The 25,480-nt window shown below is 38.6% G+C and overlaps 2 protein-coding genes across 2 annotated transcripts in view; both read left to right on the forward strand.

The window, feature by feature from the left end:
• TERB1 (telomere repeat binding bouquet formation protein 1) overlaps nucleotides 1-16,558 on the forward strand; it is a 49,141-nt gene extending 32,583 nt beyond the window's left edge. Inside the window, exons 13-17 of the mRNA XM_069085934.1 lie at nucleotides 799-863; nucleotides 1,196-1,288; nucleotides 5,116-5,265; nucleotides 5,595-5,684; nucleotides 16,390-16,558. Coding sequence (XP_068942035.1) covers nucleotides 799-863; nucleotides 1,196-1,288; nucleotides 5,116-5,265; nucleotides 5,595-5,684; nucleotides 16,390-16,397 — 406 coding nt within the window. The 3' untranslated portion in view covers nucleotides 16,398-16,558. The remainder of the gene's footprint in view (nucleotides 1-798; nucleotides 864-1,195; nucleotides 1,289-5,115; nucleotides 5,266-5,594; nucleotides 5,685-16,389) is intronic.
• Nucleotides 16,559-23,168: 6,610 nt separating this feature from the next.
• The window catches only part of DYNC1LI2 (dynein cytoplasmic 1 light intermediate chain 2), a 59,564-nt gene continuing 57,252 nt past the window's right edge, over nucleotides 23,169-25,480 (forward strand). The window contains exons 1-2 of the mRNA XM_069085825.1: nucleotides 23,169-23,172; nucleotides 24,688-24,806. Coding sequence (XP_068941926.1) covers nucleotides 24,700-24,806 — 107 coding nt within the window. The 5' untranslated portion in view covers nucleotides 23,169-23,172; nucleotides 24,688-24,699. The remainder of the gene's footprint in view (nucleotides 23,173-24,687; nucleotides 24,807-25,480) is intronic.

The raw sequence follows: 25,480 nt of genomic DNA on the forward strand, positions 1-25,480 counted from the left end.
CAGTATACAGATTGGGAGCTGAGCCCAGGTAAATCTAAAGGCCAGGCCGTGCTGGCACTGAGGTTCCTTTGGACTACCAAAATCCACATATGCTGCGATGAACAGGAAAATCAGTTGTAGATGTGGCAATTCACAGTGAAAGGAGGCAAGACAGGGGATGCTCAAGGACTTGACTTTGGTGTGACTTGACCTGCCTTACCAAAGTTTTGGTCTTTTTGTGACAGCTGCTTTTGTTTTTCACCTCCATCCTCCATTAACCTACAGATGTCATCCTGAGCTAGGTCATCCAGGCCCTCCTCTGCCCTGGGAAACCTTTTCCTATCTTTGAGCTTCAGTTTCCTCACCTGGGGCTGAGCTAGTTGGTCTCCTCTGTTTCCTGTTACCTTGCCATAACAGCCTCTTCCCTAACTACTCCTTACTGATGCCATGTCCAGATTCTTCTAAAAATAAAGGCAGGGGCTAAAAGTAGAGAGTTATACTCCGTGTACTTCTTTTCTCTTGTTCTTTTCCTCCCTTTATTCTCTTTCCTTCTTTCTTAACATCCCCTTAATCTCTAATTTTGTTCTTTCTACCTTCAGAAAATCTTAGGTCTGCCAGTGACTCAAAAAATTATATTCAGGGCCACTGAATTTATAAAATGTTCTAGTCCTATGTAGTCAGCCCCTGCCCCACCTATTGTTCCTCTTCTGCTTGCTAAACACTGAACATTATTACTCCACTCTGTTCATAACAAGTGCTTTGCTTTCATTGCTAATGTTATGTTTTATTTTTAATACCCTAATCTCTACCTTCTTTTAGTGAACAAGCCTATAAATGTCCAGCTCCAGCTGTCAGAAATAGAAAACATCACTTACCAGTAACAGGTACAATGACAAATTTTTCATTTCTTTTTTAAAGTCAAAACACTTAATTGGGTATTACAGCAATGAGAATAGCAATGCATCTCTGTTCCCCTACCTCAATGATAGCCTAACACCACTGATTTGATCCTTGTCTGGTAGGAGCATTCTCTTTCTAAAACTTTGTCTCTATTGGAGCAGTGGGGTGTCTGCATTAGGAGAACCCCAGTAAAATATAGAGGGTGGAGCATGTCAGTACACCCATGATGGGGGAAGAAAAGCCCTTTACAAATGCTAAGCCCTTTTTGTTAGCGTGAATGTAGATAAATCTTGTATTCTGTAATATTTCTTTTCAGATCCACTTGCATTGTGTTCAGATATAATCAGCAAAGAAGCTTCTAATTTTCAAGGAAGTGACAGTTATAAAACACTGAATTTCAGGTGTTCAGGTAATTTTTTTCCAACGATTAGAGCTGCTTCATAATTAAAACAGTTCTAGATTATGTAAGAGAGTTATTTAGTTTTTTCTTTGCAGAGCTACTAAATTTCACTTTTCTTCTTCAACATATGAAATGTCTTTTCCTAGTATCAAATTAATTTTTTTATAGGCTATTAGCCCCAGATTGCATTCTTTGTTCTAAACTTACTTCTCTTACCAATCCAAACTGATGTCCTCTTTATCTCTGAGCATCACTGTTCACTTACAAAACACTTTTAAAAATCCAGTGTAATATGATAGGAGCATGAATTTCTCAACAACTCCCCTTTCCTCTGATGTAAACCCACAGAGGACTGATCATTGGTTTTTCTGAGCTGATGAATTAAAGAACAGAGCTTGTTTTAATTCTTTTTTTGGAATAATTGTCTTCTTCCTGATGTGTACATAGTAATTTTATTAGATAACAACTTTTTTTGTCATATTTTTGAGACCTAATATAAAACAGTGTGTTCTGTTCTGAATTGTTCTGTAAAAACACTTTAGGCATACAAATATAAATTTTTTTTTCACTATTTCTAGCAAATAGTATAACAATGTATAGTAAACATTTTAAATTATTATTTCTTCTTTCTTCTGGACATTTCAGCATACTTCCTAGTTTTTAGTCTATGGTCTCTCTCTTAAAACTATAGCTCCTCCCCCAAACTCATATTCTCTCAGCAGATGTCCTTGCCCTTTGTTTCTAGAGAAGATCAGTACCATCTAGCGTGAGTTCCTCTGCCCACCTCGATCCTATCATAATATCTCATTATCAGTGTATTCACATATTCATCCCTCCAGTCAGTCTTAAGAAGAATTTCCTTTTTTGTTGTATAAACATGCTTTTACCTGTGTTCTAGACCCCATCCTTTCCCTCATTTTCCAGGAGCCCACTCACAATTAGTGAAACAGTGTAATGAGGTGGAGAGAGCACTTCCTTTGAGTTGGTAGATCAGAGTTGTAATCCTATTTCCTCTCTTTGACTGTGTGTGACTTTGGAATGTCACATATTTTCTTTAAGCCTTTTCCTTATCTTTAAAATGAAGGAATTGGATTCAGTAATCTCTGAGGTCCCTTTCAGCTCTACTTTATAGTTCAGATCATTTCTTCCTTCTAGCATCTTCACTCTTTTTTTATAGAATGTAAATTCCTTGAGGATGGAGACTTATATTTTATCTTTGTATTCTTGTTACCTAGTTACGTTGTTTAGTTTATAGTCAATATTTCATAAGTGGTGGAATAGATTGGATTGGATTGTCCTCAGATTTAATCCCTTCCACTTTCAAATATGTACAGGTCTGTGCAATCTTTAGGGTATGAAGGAAGGAAGAAAGAGATATTTATTGAATCTGGTTACCCTTTACTGCTTCCATTCAATCTCACACTTTCACTATAAAATTCCTCAAATTTGTGGGCTCTGCCAGTTGTCTTTTCTTCCCACTTACTCAGTCCCTAGCTAACCCTCCAAAATCTATCTTCCTTCCCTACTCTTGTCTTAAAGGCTATGCCTGATATTCTTGCCAAAACCAGTGGCCTTTTCCTAGACGTTATCTTCCTCAGCTTCTCTATAATGGAATCATTATTATGGTATCATTCCCTCCTGCTTGAAATTCAGAATCACAGAATTGGAAGAGATCTCAACATTCATCAAATCCAGGAGTGGGGACCTTGCAGTCTCAAGGCCACATGTGGCCCTCTAGGTCCTCAAGTGTAGTCCTTTGGCCAGATCCAAATTTTGTATTGTCCATTTGGATTCAGTCAAAGGGCCACACTTGAGGACTTAGAGGGTCACATGTGGCCTCGAGCCAGTCCTTAGTGGGACTCTTTCCTTCCTTGACTTTAGTGACATACTGGCTATTCCATTGGTCTCTTTTATTATAGTTCTTTATCATGTCTCTAAATAGTCACTGGTTGAACTCACTCATTTTCACCATTTCAACTCTAGAGAGCCAGCATGCTGTCAGCTCTCAAATCCATAACCTTGATCATTTCACTCTAGGCCTTCTTTTTTCTATATAAATAATTTTTGTCATAAAATTGACAATCCTCAACAGGTACAAACCTTCAAAAAAATCAAGACAACAATAAGAGCAAAATGTAGGTGTATAGGGGGCAGCTAGGTGGCATAACCTTGGGCAAGTTACTTAACCCCAATTGCCCTCCAAAAGGAAAAAAAAAACAACCAAGGTGTACATAAAATGTTTCTAGCATTTATGTTTTATCAGATTATGTAAATTTACTTTAAAAGAGTAGCAATTAGCCTTTTTGTTTACATGCCCCTTTTCCCTTCTTTTTAAATATATTTTCAGATTTTGTTCTGTTTTTTACTTAGTTGCAATCAGTATATATTATCATTTTATTCTCCTTTTAACTCAGCATTACTTTACATGTTTTCCGTATTTATATTTTTCATAATTTTTATTTCTTATTGTGCAATATTATTTCATTCTATTCTTGCAAGAAAGAAAAAAGGAAACAAACAATATTAAGTCACTACTATCTGCTAGGTACAGTGCTAAGCACTTTAAAAATAATGTCTCATTTGATATATCACAGTTTTTAAAAATATTCCCCAGCTGTTGTACTGAATCTGGCTCATTTCCAGCTTTTTTTGATAGTACCAATATTACTTCTACAAATGTTTCTGTACATATAGTTCTATTTTCCCCTCTTATGAATAGCACCTCTAGTGTAGATCTCTAATGCAATTACTAAATCAGATGGTATGAACAGCTTTATAAATCTCACCATATAATTCCAAGTAAATTTTGTAAAAAGTTTGTATCAATTCACAACTCCAGCAGCATACACTTATTTTCCTACAGCATTACCAACATTGGATTTGAACTTGGGATAGTTTTATCCAAATCCATTGCCCTTCTTTCAGTGTACCATTGTCATAAAAAGCATTGAATTTTATTATTTTTAAGAATTTTTACTATCTTAATGGATATAAAGTAGTATCTCAGCATTTTTCATTTCTGTAATTATTATATAGCTTAAATACTTTCTCAGGTAGTTATTGATAATGTCTTTTTTTCTTTTGAAAACTGCTTGTAAACTTAGGCAAGTTATTTTCCTTTTTCAGTCCTCAGCTTCTTTATCTGTAAAATGAGAGGGCTGCACTAGATGATCTCTGCAGTCTCTTTCAGCTCAGATTTTTATCATCTTATTGTAACTACTGGTCTTCCCACTTCTTCCCCAATTAATCAATACCACATAACCAATTCTAAACTATTTTTCTAAAATACCACTTTCATCATGCTACTTGATGCTTAAGAATATATAATTTCCCATTGCCTCCTGCATCAGAATTAAACTCCTCTGACTTTCAAGATCCCTTTCTTATTTTTTCCTATCCCCAACCCCATTGTAATAATTTCCTACCACTCTCGATATGACTTCCATTACAACAAGGTCATACCTAATATGTATTCAGCTAATTCCTATCTCTATGGTACTCTAGTACTTATGGTCACTGTCAGAATTTAGCACTCATTTGGATTCTGACTGTTTGATATCTATTTGTTTTATCTTCCCAACTAGATTCTAGATGGCTAAAATTATTTTATATTTATTATGCATCTCCCCATAGCATTAGGCATGTAGTAAGTGTTCAGCAAATATTGGTTAATTATCTACAAACATAATATGTGATCATATTCGCCTTATAATAAACATAATTAAGTACCTGATTGGGCTATAGTTACCATCCTAAAGATAATATTTTGCATTCATAGATTTGTAATTAGTTATTTTATAACATCTGTATATCATCTTAATGTGCTTTTTTTTTAGGTTGCGTAGAAGTAGGAAAAACCCTGAATAGCAGAAATTTTAGCAGGCTCTTGCACTCTTGCCCATTCCAATGTGATCGCCACAAAGTCATTCTGGAAGCTGAAGATAGATATAAAAGTGACCTAAGGAAATCACTTATCTTTAACAAAAGTAATTCAGCAGCTTTTAACTGTGTTTATGATAAAATATCTGAACTAGACTTAGCTTCTAAACAATGAAATACATTAAAGCTATGGGGGGAAAGTTTATTGAAAAGAAAACCTGTTTCTGAGCAGTCGGAGATTTTTTTAAAAGTCCTGGGAATAATTTTAGTCTTTCTGGATAATTTTAAAAGTTCTTAACAACTTGCCTAAAGTTTTCAATGTAAAGTATAGGTCTACATTAAATATGTATTTTACATGTTTTACTATATAGATTTGACAAGTGATTACTCATATGAATACTCTAAAGATTCTCTAAATAATTCTTATATTTTACAGAAATACTCTTGACCCCACATAAGAAAAGAAGATATGATAGTGAATCTTCTACACATGAAGAAAGAAATAATTTTCAAAACAATTTCCAAAGTGAGTTCTGAATTTTTAAAAATAAAATCAAGGTTTTCTGCTTGAGTTATTTCTCTTGGGAAAGAAGAGAGCAGATGACTGATGTGGAAATGTTTTCATGTGATTAAAGTCCCAATTTCCTCGTCTATAAAATATGAAAAGTGTAGTAGATAATCTCTAAGATTCCTTCTGGCTGTGAACCTATGAATGATTAATAATAATAATGTCTTACATTTACAAAACAACAATTGAAGCCAGGTTTTTCTGACTGTAAATCCAATGTTCTAACATTCATCAACCCTGATCTCTTCCTGTAAGCATCTTCATTCTCTTTTTATCTACGGGCTCCTTCTCTTCCACTTTAAAATAAGCACTACCCATCATAGCAATTAGAAAAATACTATGCAGTGAAGCATTTGTTGGTTCACTGTTTTCCAGATCCAGAATTATTTAATTCTTTAATTAATTAATTAATTAATTTAATTCTTTAATTAATTTAATATATTCCATGATAATGAAAAAGTGCTAATTATAATAGCTGACTTTCATATAATGCTCTATAGCTTCCAGTGTACATTATAAATGCAATGTACTTTCCTCATAATAATCCTCTGATGTAGGTAGTGCAAATATTATTATTATCCCCATGTTGCAGATAAGGAAATTAAGGCTCAGAGAAATTGTGCCTTGCTCTCAATAACACAGCTAGAAAGTGGCAAGCTGGGACTAGTATCCATATCTCCTTGCACCAATTCCAGGGATCTTTGTTCTGTAGCATACTGGTGCTCTTTTCCCCTAGTCCTTAAATTACTTTAAAATTCAATTAATGTGTTTACATTTGAATAAAATAATGAATTACTGTTGTATATTACATTATATTCTTTTTTTTTTTTTTTTTAAGCAATCGGGGTTAAGTAACTTGCTCAAGGTTACACGGCCAGTTATTTCTGGGTGTGGTGCTGAGTGTCTGAGCCCGGGATTTGATCTCCAGGTCGTCCCAACACTGGAGCCGGTACTCTTACTCGCTGAGCCACCTGGCCGCCCCTATTACATTATATTCTTATCATTAGTAGACCTAAATTTTAACTCTGGTGAAAAACATACTATAAAGAAAACCTTTACACATACGTTTTCCCCTTTTTTCCACTCCACTTAGGCTGTTTCTTTCTCCGTCACTCTCTAGTTTATATCTATTTAATTTATTAGTAGCTTGTATTTGAGATTACTTAGAAAATGTGTTAAGAAAAAAAGAAAACTGCGTTAAAAAATCAAAACAATCATATTTTACATTGCTTAAAAAAATTTTTTTATTATGAACCTGACATCAACAAATGTAAACATTTCCCTATTCAAAGAAGAAAGAAAAGAGTGTCATTGTATGTGACTTTTACTATCCCATAGCAATCCTCTCATCCCCCAAATAATTAATTCCCTTGTAACAAATAAATATAGTCCAGCAAAACTAATTTCCATATTTCTCATGTCTGAAAACGTAGGTCTCATTCTGTACCTCTAATTCATCACCTCTCTTCTAAGATGTGGGAAGCATGGTTCATTAGTCATTCTTCTGGAATAGTGATTAGTAATTTCATTTATCATTGTTCTTAAATAATTCTCATGTGTTTTCCTTTGCAATACAGTAGTCATTTTATAATTTATTCTCCTGGTTCTATTCACTTATTTTTGCATCAAGATCATATAAGTCTTCCTCCCAATTTTTCCCAAACTTACCTCTTTCCTCATTTTTATGACTTTATAATATTTTGTTACATTCATATGCCATGATTTATTCATCCATTTACCAGTTGATGGACACAGGTTCATTGTCCTTTGCCACAACAAAAAGTGCTGCCATAAATATTTTTGTACATGTGGATCCTTTCCCTCTTCCTTTGATCCCTGGGTTATTTGCCTCAGAGCTTTATTGCTGGGTCAAAGGGTAGGTCCAATTTAGTAAATTTTAGGGTTTAGTTCCTAATTGTTTTCTGGAGTGATTATATCAGTTTGCAGTTCCATTAACAGTGCATTAGTGTACCTTTTCTCCAACTATTGCTATTTTCCTCCAATCTATCTCAATCTGATGAGTGTGAGATTGAACTTTAGAGTTGTTTTAATTTGTATATCTTTGTAAGTGATTTGGAGCATTGTTTCATTCTGTTATTGTCTTGAATTTCTTCTTTTGATAGCTACCACTTCCTATCTTTTGACCTTTTGTTAGCGAATGCTTCTGTTTCTTAAATATTTGTATACATTTCCTGCATGTCTAGGATATCAGATCTTTATCAGAGATAATTACAAATATTGTTTCCTGATTCACACTGCATTGATTTTATTTGTGCAATAACTTTTCAAATTTACATAATCAAAATTGTTCATTTTATTTCCTGTAATCCTGTCTACCTTTTGTTTAGCCAAGAACCCTTCCTGTATTGTGACTGTGAAAGGTCTCTGCTCCTCTTATTTGTTTATGATATACACTTTTATCACTAGGTCATGTATCTATTTGAAATTTATTGTGGTATGTGGTACATAATATTCATCTTAACTATTTTCTTCAAGACTGCTTTCCAGTATGCCCAGTAGTTTGAAATCAGGAATCCTTATTCCAGGTGTTGTTGTCTTTGGGTTCATCAAATACTATGTTGCTATGTTTGATTCCTTCTGGGTCTTGTCTATCCAATTTGTCTAAGAAAGGCCTCTTTCAGAGGGTGGGGGAAAAAGTAAAGCTAGGTCCTGATTAGTACAATTTAATGAATCACATGAAATGGTCATTGAACTAGAACTAATTATCCATATTTTATATAATTATAACTTCAACTAGTTTGAATTCAAATACAAATAACCACTTCACAGGATTCATTATTTGTACTAATTGGGATCTAGCTGTGTAAGTGGATGCATGTTCTTGGTTATGGTTGTGGATTGTATTTGGGATGAACTTGTCCATAAAATAGAGAAAAATGGTAGAATAGATTGGAAAGCAGATTCCAACAAGGTGTTGTTTACATAAGGATTGAACCATAAGGATTTATATAGAATTATGTGAGGATCTGGAGCAGAATTTATTATGATTCAAGTGAACTTCTAAAAAGCAGAAATAACAAAGTAAGGCAAAGTAAAAATAGATGTAATTAAAAGAAACAAACCAGAAAACCACATGATACTTAAGGCCATGTGTAAGGAGGCAGCTAGGTGGTTTAGTGGATAGAGCTTTTATTGATTATGTACTTTGCAGCCAAAGGTGGAGAAGCTCTATACATTCAATAAAACAAGACCTGGAACTGACTGTGGCTCAAATCATGAGTTTCTTATTGCAAAATTTAGACTTAAATTAAAGAAAGTAGGGAAAATCATCAAACTGTGTAGGTATGACCAAAATAACATTCCTTATGAATATAAAGATGAATAGAGTTAAGGATTTAGATCTGGTAGACAGAGTACCTGAAGAACCAAGGAAAGAGGTCACCATATTGTACAGGAGGCAGCAATAAAAAAAAATCAGAAAGAAAAAAAAAGCAAAAAAACAAATGGTTGTTTGGTGAGAACAAATAGCTGAGGAAAGAAGTCTGGAGAAAGGGAAGGATATACTTAAATAATGCAGAATTCCAGAGGATAGCAAGGAGAGATAAGAAGGTTTTCTTAAATGAGCAATGCAAAAAAATAGAAGAAAACAATAGAATGGGAAAAGAAAGGAAATTAGAGATAATCTCTTCCAGGAAATGAGAGATAACCAGGGAATGTTTCATGCAAAAAAAGGGGTGTGACAAAAGACAAAAGTTGTAGTGGCAGGAATATACTGAAGAACTATAAGAAAAATCTTAACATTGATAACCACAATGGTGTGGTTACTGGTCTAGCGCCCTGAATCTATCACCTCTCTGTCAAGAAGCATATAATAATGTAGTATGCTTCATCATCAGCCCTCTGGAATCTTGGTTCATCACCACATCAGAGTTGTCTTTAAAATGTTGTTATTGTAGTATAAATTGTTCTCCTGGTTCTGCTCACTTCACTTTACATCACTCCAAACAGGATTTCCCAAAACACCATTCCTTTTAGCATTTCTTATGACACCATAGTATTCCATTACAGTCATATACCGTAATTTGTTCAATTATTCCCCAATCAATAGGCTCCCACTTAGTTTATAATTCTTTGCCACCGTAGAAAGAGCTGCTATAAATATTCTTGTACGTAGGGGTCCTTTTTAATTTTCTTTTGTCTTTTTGTCATATAGGCCTAGTAGCAATATTGCTGGGTTAAAGGGTATGAGCAGATCAGTTATATTTAGGATATAGTTCCAAATTATTTTCCAGATAAACTAGACCAATTAACAGCTCCACAGCAGTGCTCTAATGTGCCTTTTTCCCCAAAACCACAAGGACAGTTTTAGATGTACAAAAATGTTGGTAATTAGAGACTAAAATTCATATGAGAGATTCAGACTTAATATATAGATCAGGAAACCACCTGTAGAGAGATTATTGAATCTTGAGCTTGTTTCAAGGTTCTCTGCACAGTGGCCATTTCCTACACCGAACTTTTGTGATGCTCTTTATTTTTAGTCCTCTCTCCTCAATTTAAAAAAAAATTTAGTTTCTTTCTACATGCTTTATCCCTCCAAGTTAAACCCTCCTTGAGGGTTGGGGTTCCTTTGTTTTTGTCTTTATGTCCCCAGGAATTAGTACAGTGCTTTGTACATGGTGGACAGTTTAATAAATGTTTATTGAATTGAATGTCTTTCACACCACTTCTTGCAAGCAAGTCATCGTTGTCAATGTGCTATAGCCTCCTGTTCATTTCTCTGTTGCATTTTGGGTCACCTGCAATTTTGGCTTTTCTGAAGATCATCATGTTCCATGACTCATTCCATATACATCATTACTGGTAGAATATTGCTATTAAAAAGGTGAATTTTTGTGTTATTGAAAGTTCTGCACAGTTTTTCAAATACAACCCATTGTGCTCTCTTTTTCCTTTCAATTCTTGACCCAACTCATTGTTCAATATGTAAATACCACTGGCCCATCTGACTGCCTCTCACAGTCTGAGCAGTATGCATTCTTAATCTATATAGTTTTTCTTATGAGAATTTCCTGGCTGATCTCTTTTGAGTGTCAATTCATTTCATTGAGAGGGTCTGGTAGTAGTATTCCAAGGTCAAAATGGAGCACTTGGAGCAACTCCTCCTCTTTTGGGAATTATTCTTCCATTCGGATTCTGCCCAGGACATACTTCATAACATTGGTGAACCTTTGGTGAACACATATGTTTTTGTTTTATGACTTGATTTTTACTAATAATCTTAAAGGCATGAAAATCAGAATAGCTGAAGCAAGGCATTCTGAGACAGCATGTGCATGGTAAGTCAGAATACCATTACCTTGATCTCTATCACTCCTCTCAGACCCTGATAGAGACAGCCCAGGACCCTGATCCCAAGGCCCTAATAGCAGTACTTCTGGCCTAGTGTGCCCAGCCATCATCCTGGGAAGCCACCCCCATGGAGACACAGCTTGACATCTGTTCCTGCGGATGCTGCAGTCGTAGCTCCTGAAGACCCAGAAAGGAAGGCTCTTGCCAGCAAAATCTTTGACTCTGTCAAGTGATTCAACATTGGGAACTAATGCCATTTTTATTAGTGAAAATGACATTAGAGAAGATGCATTTGCCCCTATACCTACAAACATTGAGACTTTTCTATCTGACTTGTCCTGAAACCTTCCCTATGGATTGTCTTCTCTATTTGAATGTAAGCTCATTAAGACCAGGGACTATCTCACTTTTCTGTTTATATTCCTACTACTTAGTATTCTGCTTTGCACATTATAAGTGGTTAATAAATGATTCTCTTCATTCATTCAGGGAATCTTTATAGCTCTGGGGATTTTTTTTTTTGTTGGTTTGTGTTTTGGTTTAGATCTGTGATTTCTTTAAGGGAATTCCTGATGAGGAAATCTCTGCCAACTTTTCTTCAACTCATTTTCTTAGAGAGTTTCCTGGGGCACTAAAGAATTAAGTGATTTAGGGGCCGCCAGGTGGCTCAGAGAGTAAGAGCACCGACGACCTGGAGATCGAATCCCGGGCTCAGACACTCAGCACCACACCCAGAAATAATAACTGGCCGTGTAACCTTGAGCAAGTTACTTAACCCCGATTGCTTAAAAAAAAAAAAAGAATTAAGTGATTTGCCCAGGGTCACAGCTTAACATATGACTTTAACATATGCTTGGGAGACACCTTTTTGTAAAAAAAATTTATTTTTAGTTTTCAACACTCATTTCTACAAGATTTTGAGTTACAAATTTTCTCTCCATCTCTTCCCTACTCCCCCCAAAGATGGCAAGCATACTAAATACCTCTTCCCCAATCTGCCCTCTCTTATATCCTCTCTCCATCCCATCCCTTCCCCCTTTCTTGTAGGGCAAGATGTATTTCTATACCCCATTGTCTGTATATCTTATTTCCCGGTTGCATGTAAAAACAATTTTTAACATTTGTTTTTAAAACTTCGAGTTCTAGATTCTCTCCCTTCTTCCCTCCTCACCCACCCCCACTGAGAAGACAAGCAATTCAACATAGGTTATACATGTGAGACACCTTTTTGAAGAAGGGTCTCTAAGACTAAATTTCGTTCTAGTGAGTCAGTTACTTTTTTATAATCAACAGACAGCCCAGTGTGATTTTGTAATCTTTATTTCATTCATCTTTAACCAAATTGTTAATTTAGTTGTCTGATTTTGAATATATAGTGTGCTATAGGAAATCATCTTCCAAAAACCAGTCTTTTAACCTTTTTTTAAACCAATTGATGGTCTAAAAATACAGACAACTATTTCTGAGACAAGTTTCATCATCTTTTTCCAATCAGTTAAGATATAGTCAGTTTCTCTTTTTTGTGTATTTATGTTATTTGGTGCTTGGCCTGTGATCATATTCAGGAATGAGACTTTCAAACAAATTATGAACTTTTGACCTCTTTTATTAACCCTGAATCAGATTTTCCAACATATTTCTTGACATCCTCCCTGATGCCCACTGGCATATTTTAGTTCAGAATTATTCATTTTACTTCCCACAATGCTCTATTTCTTGTTTTGTCATAAATTCTTCCCTTATTCATAGAGTTTACAGGTAAGATATTCCATGTTCCTCTAATTTGCCTATGATATTACCCTTTATGTCTAAATCATGTTCCCATTTTGACTTTATCTTGGTATATGGTGTAAGATGTTGGTCTCTAACTGCTTTCCAGTTTTATGGACAATTTTTGTCATATAGTGAGTTCTTGTCTCAAAGCTTGGATCTTTGCCCAATTCTAATTTTTAAGGAATTATTTTCTTCATTGAACCTTTGTACTTCTTTTTCTATTTGGCCAATTCTGCTTTATCAGGAGTTCTTTTCTTAAGTGAATTTTTGTGCCTCGTTTACCATTAGGCCAATTCTGGCTTTTAGGGCATTATTTCCTTCAATATTTTTTGTGCCTCTTTAACCAAATTGTTAATTCTCTTTTTGCTTTTTTTTTCTTTTTTGGAGGGGGGAAGGCAGGGCAATTGGGGATAAGTGACTTGCCCAAGGTCACACAACTAGTAAGTGTTAAGTGTCTCTGGCTGGATTTTAACTCAGGTCCTCCTGATTCCAAGGCCAGTACTCTATTTGCTGTGCTGCCTAGCCTCCCCTGTTAATTCTCTTTTCATAATTTTCTTGCATCATTCATTTCTCCTCCCCCTCCCCCAATTTTTCCTGTACCACTCATTACTTTCTTTAACTCTTCTAGGAATTCTTGTTGGGCTTGGGTCCAATTGGCATTTTCCCTTGAGGCTTTGTTTGTAGCTATTCTCATGTTATTGTCTTCTTCTGAGTTTATGTCTTGATCGCTGCCACCATGGTAGCTTTTTATAGTCAAATTTTTTTTGTTGTTATCTGCTCATTTTTTCACCATAGTTCTTGACTTTGAAGTTTATGTTAAGGTTGGGCTCTACTTACCTGTGGATATGGAGGAACTATCTCAAACTTTAAGACTTTTTTGTACTGCTGTTTTGAGAGCTAGTTCTAGGGGTCTGCAAGTTTTTGGTGCTTCCAAGGTGAAGAGATCCAGGGAGAGGTATGATCACTCCTCTTCTGGTTTGTACTCTGGTCTTTGCCTAGGAAGGGCCCCTGGTCCCCTGCAGTCACAAGTTCTTCTGCCTTGGAACTATGACCAGGGTCCCTGCTTCCTTGTGAAAGACCATAGGTGGTGTTCCTCTCCTCCATGGAATTGTGACCTAGAACCACATATGGGCAAGAGAGTTACTAGTCAGTGCCAGCAAAGGATCCCCTGTAATCAGACCAGTTGTCTGATTCCCTTACTGTCTCTGGCCTGAGAGCTCCTGAAACTGCTGTTGCTGTCACAGCCACCTCCAAGGCCCACTGCTGGGATTACTGTTGTGCTCCAGGCTAACCCCCACCCTGGTGCCACAGACCTCTCTCACAGACCTCCTAAATTGTCTTAGGCTAAAGAAATGTTTCACCCTGACCTTTTGTTGGTCCTGCCACTCCAAAATTCAGTTTGAAGTGTTATTTTAAAGTTGTTTGGAGGAGCACGTTGGGGTAGTTCAGCTGAGTAGCTGCCTCTCCTTTGCCATCTTTAATTTATTTCCTTAATATTGGTTATTTTGGCTTTTTCTTAGTTGCCTGTGTGGTCACAATGAAACCATGTAGAACTAGCTCTTTTACCTACATTTTATTTTTTTTGTTTGTTTGTTTTAAATTAAATTGGTTTGTTTATTTACTTTTAGTTTACAACATTCAGTTCCACAGTCCCTTGAGGTTCAAATTTTCTCCCCGTCCTTTTCCTCCCCCCCCCCCCATCATGGCAGCATGCACTCGAATATAGGATCTATAAATATCTTCACATTAATCATTAGTCAGGTTGTGAAGAGAGGAGCCCAGTCTATTGAAGTTAGTCATCACACATATATTCTGTATGTGATTGTGTACAGATTTCTCCTGGTTCTGCTCTTCTCACTCAGCATTAGTTTATATAAGTCTCTCCAGGTTATCATGAAGTACATCTGCTCCTCATTTCTTATAGCACAGTAGTGTTCCATTACATTCATATACCACAACTAGTTCAGCCATTCCCCAATTGATGGGCATTCCCTTCATTTCCAATTCTTTGCCACCACAAAAAGAGCTGCTATAAATATTTTTGTACATACAGGTCCTCTTCCCATTTCTCTGATCTCTTTGGGATATAACCCTAGAAGTGGTATTGCTGGGTCAAAGGGTATGCACTTATTTATAGCCCTTTGGGCATAATGGTTCCAGATTGCTGTACAGAATGGCTGGATCAGTTCACAACTCCACCAACAATGCATTAGTGTTCCAATTTTTCCACATCCTCTCCAGCATTTGTCATTTTCCTATTTTGTCATCTTAGCCAATCTGGCCAGGGAGATGTAGTACCTCAGAGTTGTTTTGATTTGCATTTCTCTAATCACTACTGATTTAGAACATTTTTTCATATGCTTATAGATAGCTTTAATTTCATCCTCTGAGAACTGCCTGTTCATATCCTTTGACCGTTTATTAATTGGGGAGTGGCTTATATTCTTATAGCTTTGACTTAATTCTTTGTGTATTTTAGAAATGAGGCCTTTATCAGAGACATTGGTTATAAAAATTCTTCCCCAATTTTCTACTTCCCTCTTAATCTTGTTAACATTGGCTTTATTTGTACAGAAGGTTTTCAACTTAATGCAATCAAAATTATCCATTTTGCATTTTATAATGCTCTTTAATTCTTGTTTTGTCATGAAGTCTTTCCCTTTCCATAGATCTGACAGGTAAACTATCCCTTGCTCTCCCAGATTGCTTACAGTATCAGCTTTTACCGACATTTTAAAGGAGAACTTGTGAGCCACCCTTCCTTGTGCCTAGAACTTCTTTGTGTCTTTTAGTAATGTTTATAGTAAAAATGTAGTCTGGCAACTCTTCCATCATTGGGTAAACATCTCATTTGTAAAGCCAAAGGTGAATCAGTTAATATTTGTAATACTTCTTCTTATTGTTAACAATCATCTTACTTCTTTTTTTCTCATTTCTGTCCTTAACAAAGCAAAAAAGTAATGGAAACTGAAAGCCACTTAACATTTTTTGCATGTTTCATGGATAATCAGCTTGTCACTGATGCCACAGTCAAATCTTTCTAATTTGGTAGGACTTGTCAGAATTTGCTGTCAGCTAGTATAGCCTTCTGTAGCCTAGCATGATTTCTGTGTGAAAGAAAAACACTATAGGGTAGTGAAAAGGATAAATAATGATGCAGCCAATGGCAAGTTGTTTAACCTCTACGAGTCTGTTTTCTCATCTATAAAATGGGGATGGTATTACCTGTAGTATCTACCTCACATTGTTCACTTGAGCTGAGCAGGATTTTAAAAACAATTTAACATTTGAATGACATATTTTTACATGGTGATCAGCATGGCCACTTTCAGCCATTTCAGTTTATATTGAGTGCCTGTGATGTTCCTGGTGCTCTGCTGGGTGTTATGGATTTTTCTGGTTTCCAAGTCTGAGTATGTTAGAGTAATAATTGTTTCAGAGCGCAAGGTACCAAAAGTACCAGGTTTCTTTTCAGGAAGTGACTTCCTATGTTGGGGTGAATCTTGCTCATTAAGTGTTAGTCGTAAATTCTATAAGTTGTATAAAAGACTGAAAATATAATTTCAATTGATTACAGAGAAATGAAGATTCTGTAGAATTTTGTTTGAAGAACGGATATCTTTTGTGTGGAATAAAGAAGATGAGTAATCACTGAAATACAATTTTGTGGTCTTACTCAGTTTCTAAAGGTTGGATAGCTGTAGATATTGTTTGTGCCTACACTGTTTATATTCTGGCCCTGTTAGTAGAATTTAAACACTTTTTAGTCCCAAATAAATGAAATTAAAATTTGAAAAGTCTTAAGTGCTTATTTTTTGTTTAAAATGTTTATACCTCTGCCTAAATATGTAGCTAGTCTAAGTTTCTAGTTTCTTTAATCATTTCCAGTTCTCTCAGTCTCAATTTGTATCTGCTATTTCATTCTTCAAAACAGTACATTTATTTTGTTTAACCCCAGATGGAGAACTTGTACCATCGGGCAGAAATTTTGTAGATACAGAATGGAGGCAGCTAAAAGGCTCAGTGGATAGAATGCTGGACCTGGAGTCAGGAAGAGCTGAGTTCAAATCCAGCCTCAGACATTTACAAGCACTGTGACCCTGGGCAAGTCATTTAACTTCTATTTGCCTTAATCCATTAGAGAAGGAAATGGCAAACCATTTCAATATCTTTGCTAAGAAAACTCCATGGACGGTATGGTTCACAGAGTCACAGAGTTGGACACAATTGAATGACTGAACAACAACATATTTCAGAATGCTCTCTAAAGTGTCAGATTTGTTGGACTTTTTGCCTGGTTTTGCTGAGCTAAAAGAAATGAATAGATTCTATTCTAGAAAAAAATATTCTTGATAAAGTAGATACCAGGTAGAGACAACTTAAATATTAAATTATTTTCTCTACTACAAAAGAAATGCTTAAAACACAAAAGAATCATAAATGCACATTAACAGATACTTAAAATTTATATCCCAATAACCTATAGCCTCTGTCATATTCTCCTAGAAGGTAAAGATTCCCAGGAAACTTATGGAACTGAATAGTCATTTCACAATCACTTCTGATATGTCCCAACAAAGCAACTTTCAAGGTCTTGGTTTTCTGGCCAGCCAGCTGTGGCTTGGGATGTCTTAAACATTACAGCTGGAGTATTCTCTTAGAATTGGTCATTGCTCCCAAGAATCTGTAGCAAAAAAATAACTGCTTGGTAATCAGCTCCCAACATATCAAAATTGTGGCATGGCTGTGAATGACCACCCTTGGGATCACTGTATGATCACTAGTGCTCAGGAAAAGAAACACAGACTAGAAGAGATAGCCAAGGGCTTGAAGTCAAGTCTTAGGATGGCTCCCAGAATGCCAGAGTGAAAATAATATCCAAGAAGGCTAGAAAAATAAAATGAAGCCAACTTGTATATGGCTTTACAAGCTAAACAAAGCAGTTTATTTTTTCTTCCCTAGAGGCAAGAGGAAACCATTAGAGTTGATTGAATGGAGGAGTCACATGGTTGTATCCGCACTTAAAGAAAATTGCTTCTGTTGGTGTCAGGCTGGGCTTCTTAAACTTTTTTCTGCCAGAGACCTCTTTTTCCGTTTTGGCAGTGTTTGTACAAAATGCCCATGCTTTCTGTTCAGAACCAACGCTGCAGTGAAGTTGTTCTATGTAACATGGGCAAATGCTGCCAGAAACACCTCAGATTCATTACTCATTTGATTTTTAATTAATTTTTGGTCTTTGCGCATTCTTTTACTGTTGCCAAAATTTTCACATCCCTATATGGGGTCACGACTCAGTTTAAGAAGGACTGGAAGAGGATAGACTGCATTGGGGAGACTTGAGGCAGGGAGACCATTCATGCAAGGGTTGCAATGACCTAGGCAAGGGGTGAGCAAAGACTGGACTAAGATAGTTGTGTGAGTGGAGAGAAAGGCTCAGATGTGAAAGATGCTGAAGGTAAAAATGGTAAGATTTGGTAGGGTAAGGGAGAATAAAGAAGCAAGGATAATGTCAAAGTTATGAACCTGAGAGATGGGAAGGGTGGTGGAAATTCTGAAGACTTTGAGAACCCAAGGTCATCTGCATACCACCATGAGGGGGACACCCAGCCCTCAAGACTATTTTTGAAGTGTGTTTGCCTAATGCAGTCCCCCTTGTGAATATTTGATAAGCCTGCCTCCAGGAATGTGTAATGGAGAACCCTGTTTTAGACTTTGGAGCACATGGAGCTATCCCATGACCATTTTTTGTTCACTTACTATGTGTCGAAGAGGGGGACATTTTTGACTGGCTGCTGAACTGGAACTGATTTTTTGTACAAAAGACTCCCATAGGAGCAGTTCACTCTTCTTTCTTCTCTCATCGTATACAAGAAAGAAAAATAAACTGTTAGAGACTTCCAGCTGTTGGCCAGAGGAGCAGGGCCCTCCATTAGGCATGCTCAGAGACAAGCTTATCAGAGATCTACATCAGGAACTGGTCTGTCCTTGGCCAGTCTCCCATTACACAGTCATCAATTCACAGCTGAGGGAAAAATGAGCTTTTACTCTCAGCTCACTAACATAGATAATCAAGAGTTGACAGCATTAAAAAAAATTTTTAGAAGTCTGTTGTATATTCATACTTATTTTCTTGAATATGAGAAATATTAGAGTGTGTGTGCATGTGTGTGTATGTAGATATTTTGCTATATATCTCTTGATGCAGATATAGGTATAAATAGAGATGTGGTTTAAGACATAAACAATAGTAATGAAACAAGTATTTTCCTTTTTTAAGGAAGACATATTAAGTTATAATTGTTTTTTGGTTGTTTAAATCAGGGTGAACGGAGAAAATGTTCCTACCTGAAAACACACCAGGAATGTGAATTCCTCAGCTTATGTAAGCAGCCTTTTGCGTCCTTGATCAACACCACATCTAAAACCAGTTTGTTTTGTCTCCTGTGACCTTCAATTAGAGGAGTAATTCTTGACTAAGTAGCTATTAGCAAGTGAAGAGGTGGCATTTTGGCCTGGACTTTGAAGGATGGATAGGATTTCAATATAATAATCTTATACTCACATAGAGCAAGTTAAAATTTTAGAGCACCTGATGCCCAGCGATGCCAGTGAAGCATAGGTGGAAAACGGAAAATGAAGGCATTTCAGATGGAAAAAATACTGGTTGAATTTAAAACCCAGGGTTTCCTTTCACAAAGTCCAGAAAAATCTAGGTATGTTTAGATAACAGGGTAATCTGATTCTCTGGATTGTGAAATATATATAGAAGTAAAGTATAGGATAAAGGGAGAAACATCATTTCAGACCAAGTCTTGCAATGCCTTGGAGGCAAGGCTGAGAGTTTTGACTTTGTCATGTAAGCAGTGGGGAGCCACTAAAGAACTGGTTTTTAACCAGGTCGTGTTATGATTGAAGCTTACTAAAAGAGGGGTCATAGTTATAAGAGGAATTATATTTTATACCTCAGTATCTCCCATGGCACCAACCAAATATAGAGCTCTGGTTCACAGGTGAGATAGGGTAAATGGTTGGGTTTTTTTTTTTAATAAAGGAATGGAATGATGGCTCCTTCCCTAGAAATCATTACTAGGAAAGCTACTAGCTGGGATGATAGATGCATTATCTGCCTGAATATAGGAGGATGTCCTTGAAGAAGAAGCCTGGGATGTTGGAAAGAGCATAAGCCCAGGAGCCAGGAAAACAGGGTTCTGACCTTATATCATCTCTGCTAGGTGTGCAGTAATAAATGTCATATTGTTTAGTCATTTTCAGTTGTGTCTGACTCTTTGTGACCCCGCTTGGGGGTTTTCTTGGGAAAGACACTGGAGTGCTATTTTTTTCTCCAGCTATTTTACAGATGAGGAAACTGAGGCAAATAAGGTTAAGTGACTTGCCCAGGCTCACACGACTAGTAAGTGTCTAAGACCAGATTTGAATTCAGGAAAATGACCTTTGGCCTACTAAGTCACCCTACTCATTCCAACCCCATCATTATTGGTGTCCTTCCCTGCCACCTGAGAACTGCCTAATGAACATATCAGGCTCTGAGCCCTGTACTCCCTTATTTCTCTCCCATATCAACTAAAGATTCTGCCTCAAGATGGGAGCCACCCATGCACTGGTACGGTTGACATGTGTGATGGGAACTATATCCTGACTACAGACTGGGAAAAGAAGCAACCACCCTGACCCCATTTCATCTCCTATAAAAGTTCTCCCATCTGTCTAAATCTCTGGTATTCCTCTCCATTTGAGGACCACTCACCCCAGTTGTCTTGAGTTCTTCCTGATCACAAGTATATGTTGAATAAGCCTTCCTTACCTACTTCCTGTTTCTGTGGTCCTGGCAACATTGGCCTGGAGCTACCTTCTAGGTATCTTGTGGGATGTATGTACTTAAATGTACTTAACCTCTGGTGCTACATCAGGACAAACCCTTGTCTAGCTTCCTGGCTGCCACACCTACCCCCCCTAAGTTTCATTTTAGTGATCATAGAAAGCAATGACTGCCATTTTTCAATTGATGTGAAGAGGCAATTTTCAGAGTAATTAAAGCTGTCTATAGTCATATGAAAAAAAAATACTCTAAATCACTATTGATTAGAGAAATGCAAATTAAAACAACTCTGAGGTACCACCCCCACCTATCAGCTTGGCTAACATGGCAAAACAGGAAAATAAATGTTGGAAGAGATGTGGGACAATTGAGACACTGGTGTTGTGAGCTGATTTACCCATTCTGTAGTACAATTTGGAATTGTGCCCGAAGGGCTATAAAACCATGCATACCCCTTGACCCAGCAATACCACTACTAGGTCTGTGTCCCAAAGAGATAAAAACAAAAAGGAAAAGGACCTATACATATGAAAATATATAACAACTCTTTTAGTCACCAAGAATTGGAAATTGAAGGAATGCCTATCAGTTGGGAAATGACTGAACAAGTGGTATGTGATTGTGATAGAATACTATTGTACTATAAGAAATGGCAAACAGGATGCTTTCAGAAAAATCTGGAAAGACTTACATGAACTGATGCAAACTGAAATGAACAGAACCAGGAGAACAATTTATACGTTAACAGCAAAATTGTACAATTCAGCTATTCTCAGCAATGCAATGATCTGATACAGTTCTGAAGGACTTGTGATGAAAAACACTATCCATTTCCAGAGAAAGAACTGATGGAGTCTGAATGCAGATGGAAGCAGACTTTTTTAAAAACTTTTTTTCTTTTTTGGTCTGTAATTACTTTCACAACATGACTAATATGGAAATATGTTTTGCAGGACTGCACATGTATAACCTATATCAAATTGCTTGCCTTTTCAATGAGGGGGAAAGGAGGGAGAGAATTTGGAATTCAAAAACTTTTTAATATGAATGTTAAAATAGTTTTTATGTGTAATCAGAGGAAAAAAATGACATTAAACAGAAAGCAATGGCTTTCCATTCCCAAATATGAATCCCATGTCCCAGGGGGGAGGGAATCCACATTTCTCTAACCAATAACTGGATGGGGAGTAGGGGTAACTTGCCCTGAACTCTCACATCCTTTAGTTCCTCTTCTCTCTTACTTCATAAGCAGAACCAGCAGGAGCAGGACCACAAGCAAGTGACAACTGCTCTGGGTCTCCATTTGTTTCACTATCTAGCAAATGAAGAACTGGAAATGAATTTTTTTTTCAGCTTTGAAAGCTTCATGCTGAACTTGGAGTCGAAAAGGCCTGAAATCCTATCTCTGGCACTGCATGACTATGAGCAAGTCAAGACCTTGTTTGAGGTTTTCTTCTAAAAGATAGTGGAGTGGTTTGCCATTTTCTTCTCCAGCCCATTTTGTAGATGAGGAAACTTAGGTAAACAGGGTTAAGTGACTTGCCCAGGGTCACACATCTAGTATGTATGTGTATATGTGTGTTGGTGTGTGTGTGTATGTGTGTGAGAGTGAGTGTGTGTGTGTGAGAGAGAGAGAGAGAGAGAGAGAGAGAGAGAGAGAGAGAGAGAGAGAGAGAGAGAGAGAGAGAGAGAGAGAGAGAGATCAGATTAGAACTCAGGAAGATGAGTCTTCCTGACTCCAGACCTGGTACTCTATGCACTATACCACCTAACTGCCCTAAATAAACATAAACTTAATATGTTCCAGACACTGTGCTAAATGCTGAGAATACAAAGAAAGATAAAAGTCTCTGCTCCTGTGGAACCCAGAATCTAATATTGTGACAATATGCAAATAACTGTTCAAACAAGCAGTACATTGTATAAACTGGAAATAATCAGACAAAAGGCACTAGAATTAAGGGGAATCAAGGAAGCCTTCCTATAGAAAGTGGGACTTTGACTGGGACTTAAAGGAAGCTAGAGAAGCCAGGGGAAAGAGATGAGGAAGGTAAGCATTCCAGGCATGAGAGAGAGCCAGAGAAAATGCTCAGAGTCAGGAGATGGAATGTCTTGTTTTAGGAACAGCAAGGAGGCCAGTGTTACTGGAGTGAAGACTACTGGGTGGGGAGGCACTGTAAGGTTTAAAGAGACTGGAAAGGTAGGGGTGGGACAAACAAAGGATTTTATATTTGATCCTGGTGGTGATAGAGGCTATTGGAGTTTGTTGAGGGGTGCTGGTGGTGGTGTGTGACATGATCAAACCTGGACTTGGTGAAGATCACTAGGACAGCTGAGTTGAGGAGGGATGAAAATGGGGAGATACCATGGCAGACAGACCAACCATCAGGCTAGTCTAATAGTCCAGGTGTGAGGTGATGAGGACCCACATCAGACATCAGTGGCAGAGGAGAGAAGGGGGTATATGCAAGAGAAGTTAAAGAGGGAAAATCGACAGGTCTTCAAAACAGATGGTACATGGGGTTTTGGGAGGAGGTGAGAGTGAAAAGTTGGGTAGCCAAGGATGACATCCAGGATTAGACAAGTCAATCTGAGAATCATTAACATAAAGATGACAATTGAATCCATGGGAACTGACAAGATCACCAAGTAAAATCACAGAGAGGAAAAGGAGAAAAGAGCACAGGATGGAGCCTTGTGAGACACCAACAGCAAGCAAGTGAATAGAGCACCAGCCCTGAAGTCAGGAGGACCTGAGTTCAAATCTGACCTCAGACACTTGCCACTTAACTAGCTGTGTGATCTCAGGCAAGTCACTTAACCCCAATTGCCTTGTCTTCCCACCTCCGAAAAGAGAGAGAGAGAGAGAAGGTCATCAGATCTGGCAATCAAGAGATTGTTAGCAAACTTGGAGAGAGTCATCTTGGCCAAATGTGAGTCAGAAGCCAGACTACAGAAAATTAAGAAGAAAGTAAGAAAAATGTGGAGACACTATTGCAGACAAACCTCTCCAGAAGTGCAGCCACAATGGTCAGGAGAGACAGGATGTGACAGCCAGCAGGGATAGAAGGATCCAGTGAGGGTCCCCTGATAATGGGGGAGACATGGGTATGCCTGGCAGATTGTAGACAGGGAGTGACTGCAGAGAAATTAGAGGGTAGGGATGACAGGAAGCAGTCTCCTGGAATGGAATAGGAAGTCAATCCAGATCTGTAAAATAGAAATAACTTGACACCCACAATAGCCACAACACAGGGCTGCTGTGAGACTCTCATAAGATAATGTAAAAGTACTTTGCAAAATAAAATTTTTTAAAGCCCTCTATAAATGCCAGTAGTGGGCTGACTGAAGAATTCATCCAGTTAATCAGGGGCCCCAATTATCTTCATCCCCGTATAGAAAGAGCCTTGGGTTGAGTCAGACGATGTGAACAAAACTATTCTTAGCTTTCTCACTGGCCGCTGGTGATACTGGATAAGTCCCTTCCCCACTCCTAGGCTTCAGTTTCCCCATTTGTAAAAATGAAGGAGACCTCGAAGATTCCGTTGAGCTCTGAATCCTGGGAACAATATATTATCCAAAGTCCCTGTGACTGACAAGCCCTGGCACCCTGTGACTGACCTTCTGCGGTCACGGAGTGCCCTGGGATTGAATGAAGCTCTCCCAGGATGGAGGAGCCTGGGTACCAGACTGGAACTCAGGAGGTCGTGGCAGCCGTCCTCCTTCGGGCCAGGAGGGGGCGCTGCCGAGCTCCTCAGACTCAGGGCGGCTCCTCGCGGTGTCACAGAGCCAAGCCTTCGGCTTCTTAGCTGTCTTCGTCACTGCCTGACCTTAAGCCGTGCACTCCGCTGCCCTCGTTCGTCTGACCCAGCTGTTCAGGGAGGCAGACGTCTAGGCCGATGGGTGATTTGGCGTGGGGCGGCGGCCACGGCTGCCGCAGAGGGGTGAGGTAATTCGGTGCCGGGAGCCGGCGTCGCTTCGGCCACCCTGCCGGCGCGGGGTCCTCGGTGGGCCCGGGGGAAGGCCCTCTTTGTGGCTGCAGTTGGCAAGATGGCGCCGGTGGGGGTGGAGAAGAAGCTGCTGCTGGGGCCTGAGGGCACCGGGGCCCCGGGCGCCGGGGACCTGCCCAGCGAAGAGGACGAGGGGCAGAACCTGTGGTGAGTGGAGGACCGACGGGCTGAGTGAGGAGGGGCCGAGCGCGACTCCGGCTCCGGGGCCAGGGCCGGGCCGGGCGGGGCGGGGCCGCAGGACCGGGCGGGACGGCCGGGATGGTGGGGTAGCCTCCGCCCTCCTCTCCCCTCCTTTCCCACGGCTCAACACTGAGGGGCCCCCTTCTCATCTCCTTCTTTGTCTCCTTCTCCTCCCTCATCTCTACGAGTCAGGAAGAGCGGAGGACAGATCCAACCTGACACTAGTTGTGTGACCCTGGGCAAGTCACTTCACCTCTGCCTGCCTCATTTTTCCTCCTCTGTAAAATGGGGATGATACCACCATCTCCCTCCCGGAGCTGTCGTTGTGCGGACCAAAGCATCATGTTCGTAAAGAGTTATGCAAAGTGTTATATAAACGGCAGACGTCGTTGTCTTTCTCTTTTCCACCTGTGTTCACCCCTTTCTCGGGGGTCCCAAGGCCAGCATCTCACCCCCCCCCCCCCCCAGGTCCTCTGCAGCTGGCATCAGCCATTCGTGATGATTCACAGAACCGGGAGAGTGTTGGGATGGGAGATGGGCTTCCCTCCCTCCGTCCCCATTAGGGAGAGCACGGGGACGTTGTGAGCACAGCTGGAGCTCGCAGAGCGAACCTGGGCTGTGCCGCATTCTCACTCGCCCCC

Source organism: Petaurus breviceps, unplaced genomic scaffold, assembly GCF_028583685.1.
Source record: "Petaurus breviceps papuanus isolate PSGF00001 unplaced genomic scaffold, PetGlider_PUasm1.0 176, whole genome shotgun sequence".
In the NCBI taxonomy this organism is placed as follows: domain Eukaryota; kingdom Metazoa; phylum Chordata; class Mammalia; order Diprotodontia; family Petauridae; genus Petaurus; species Petaurus breviceps.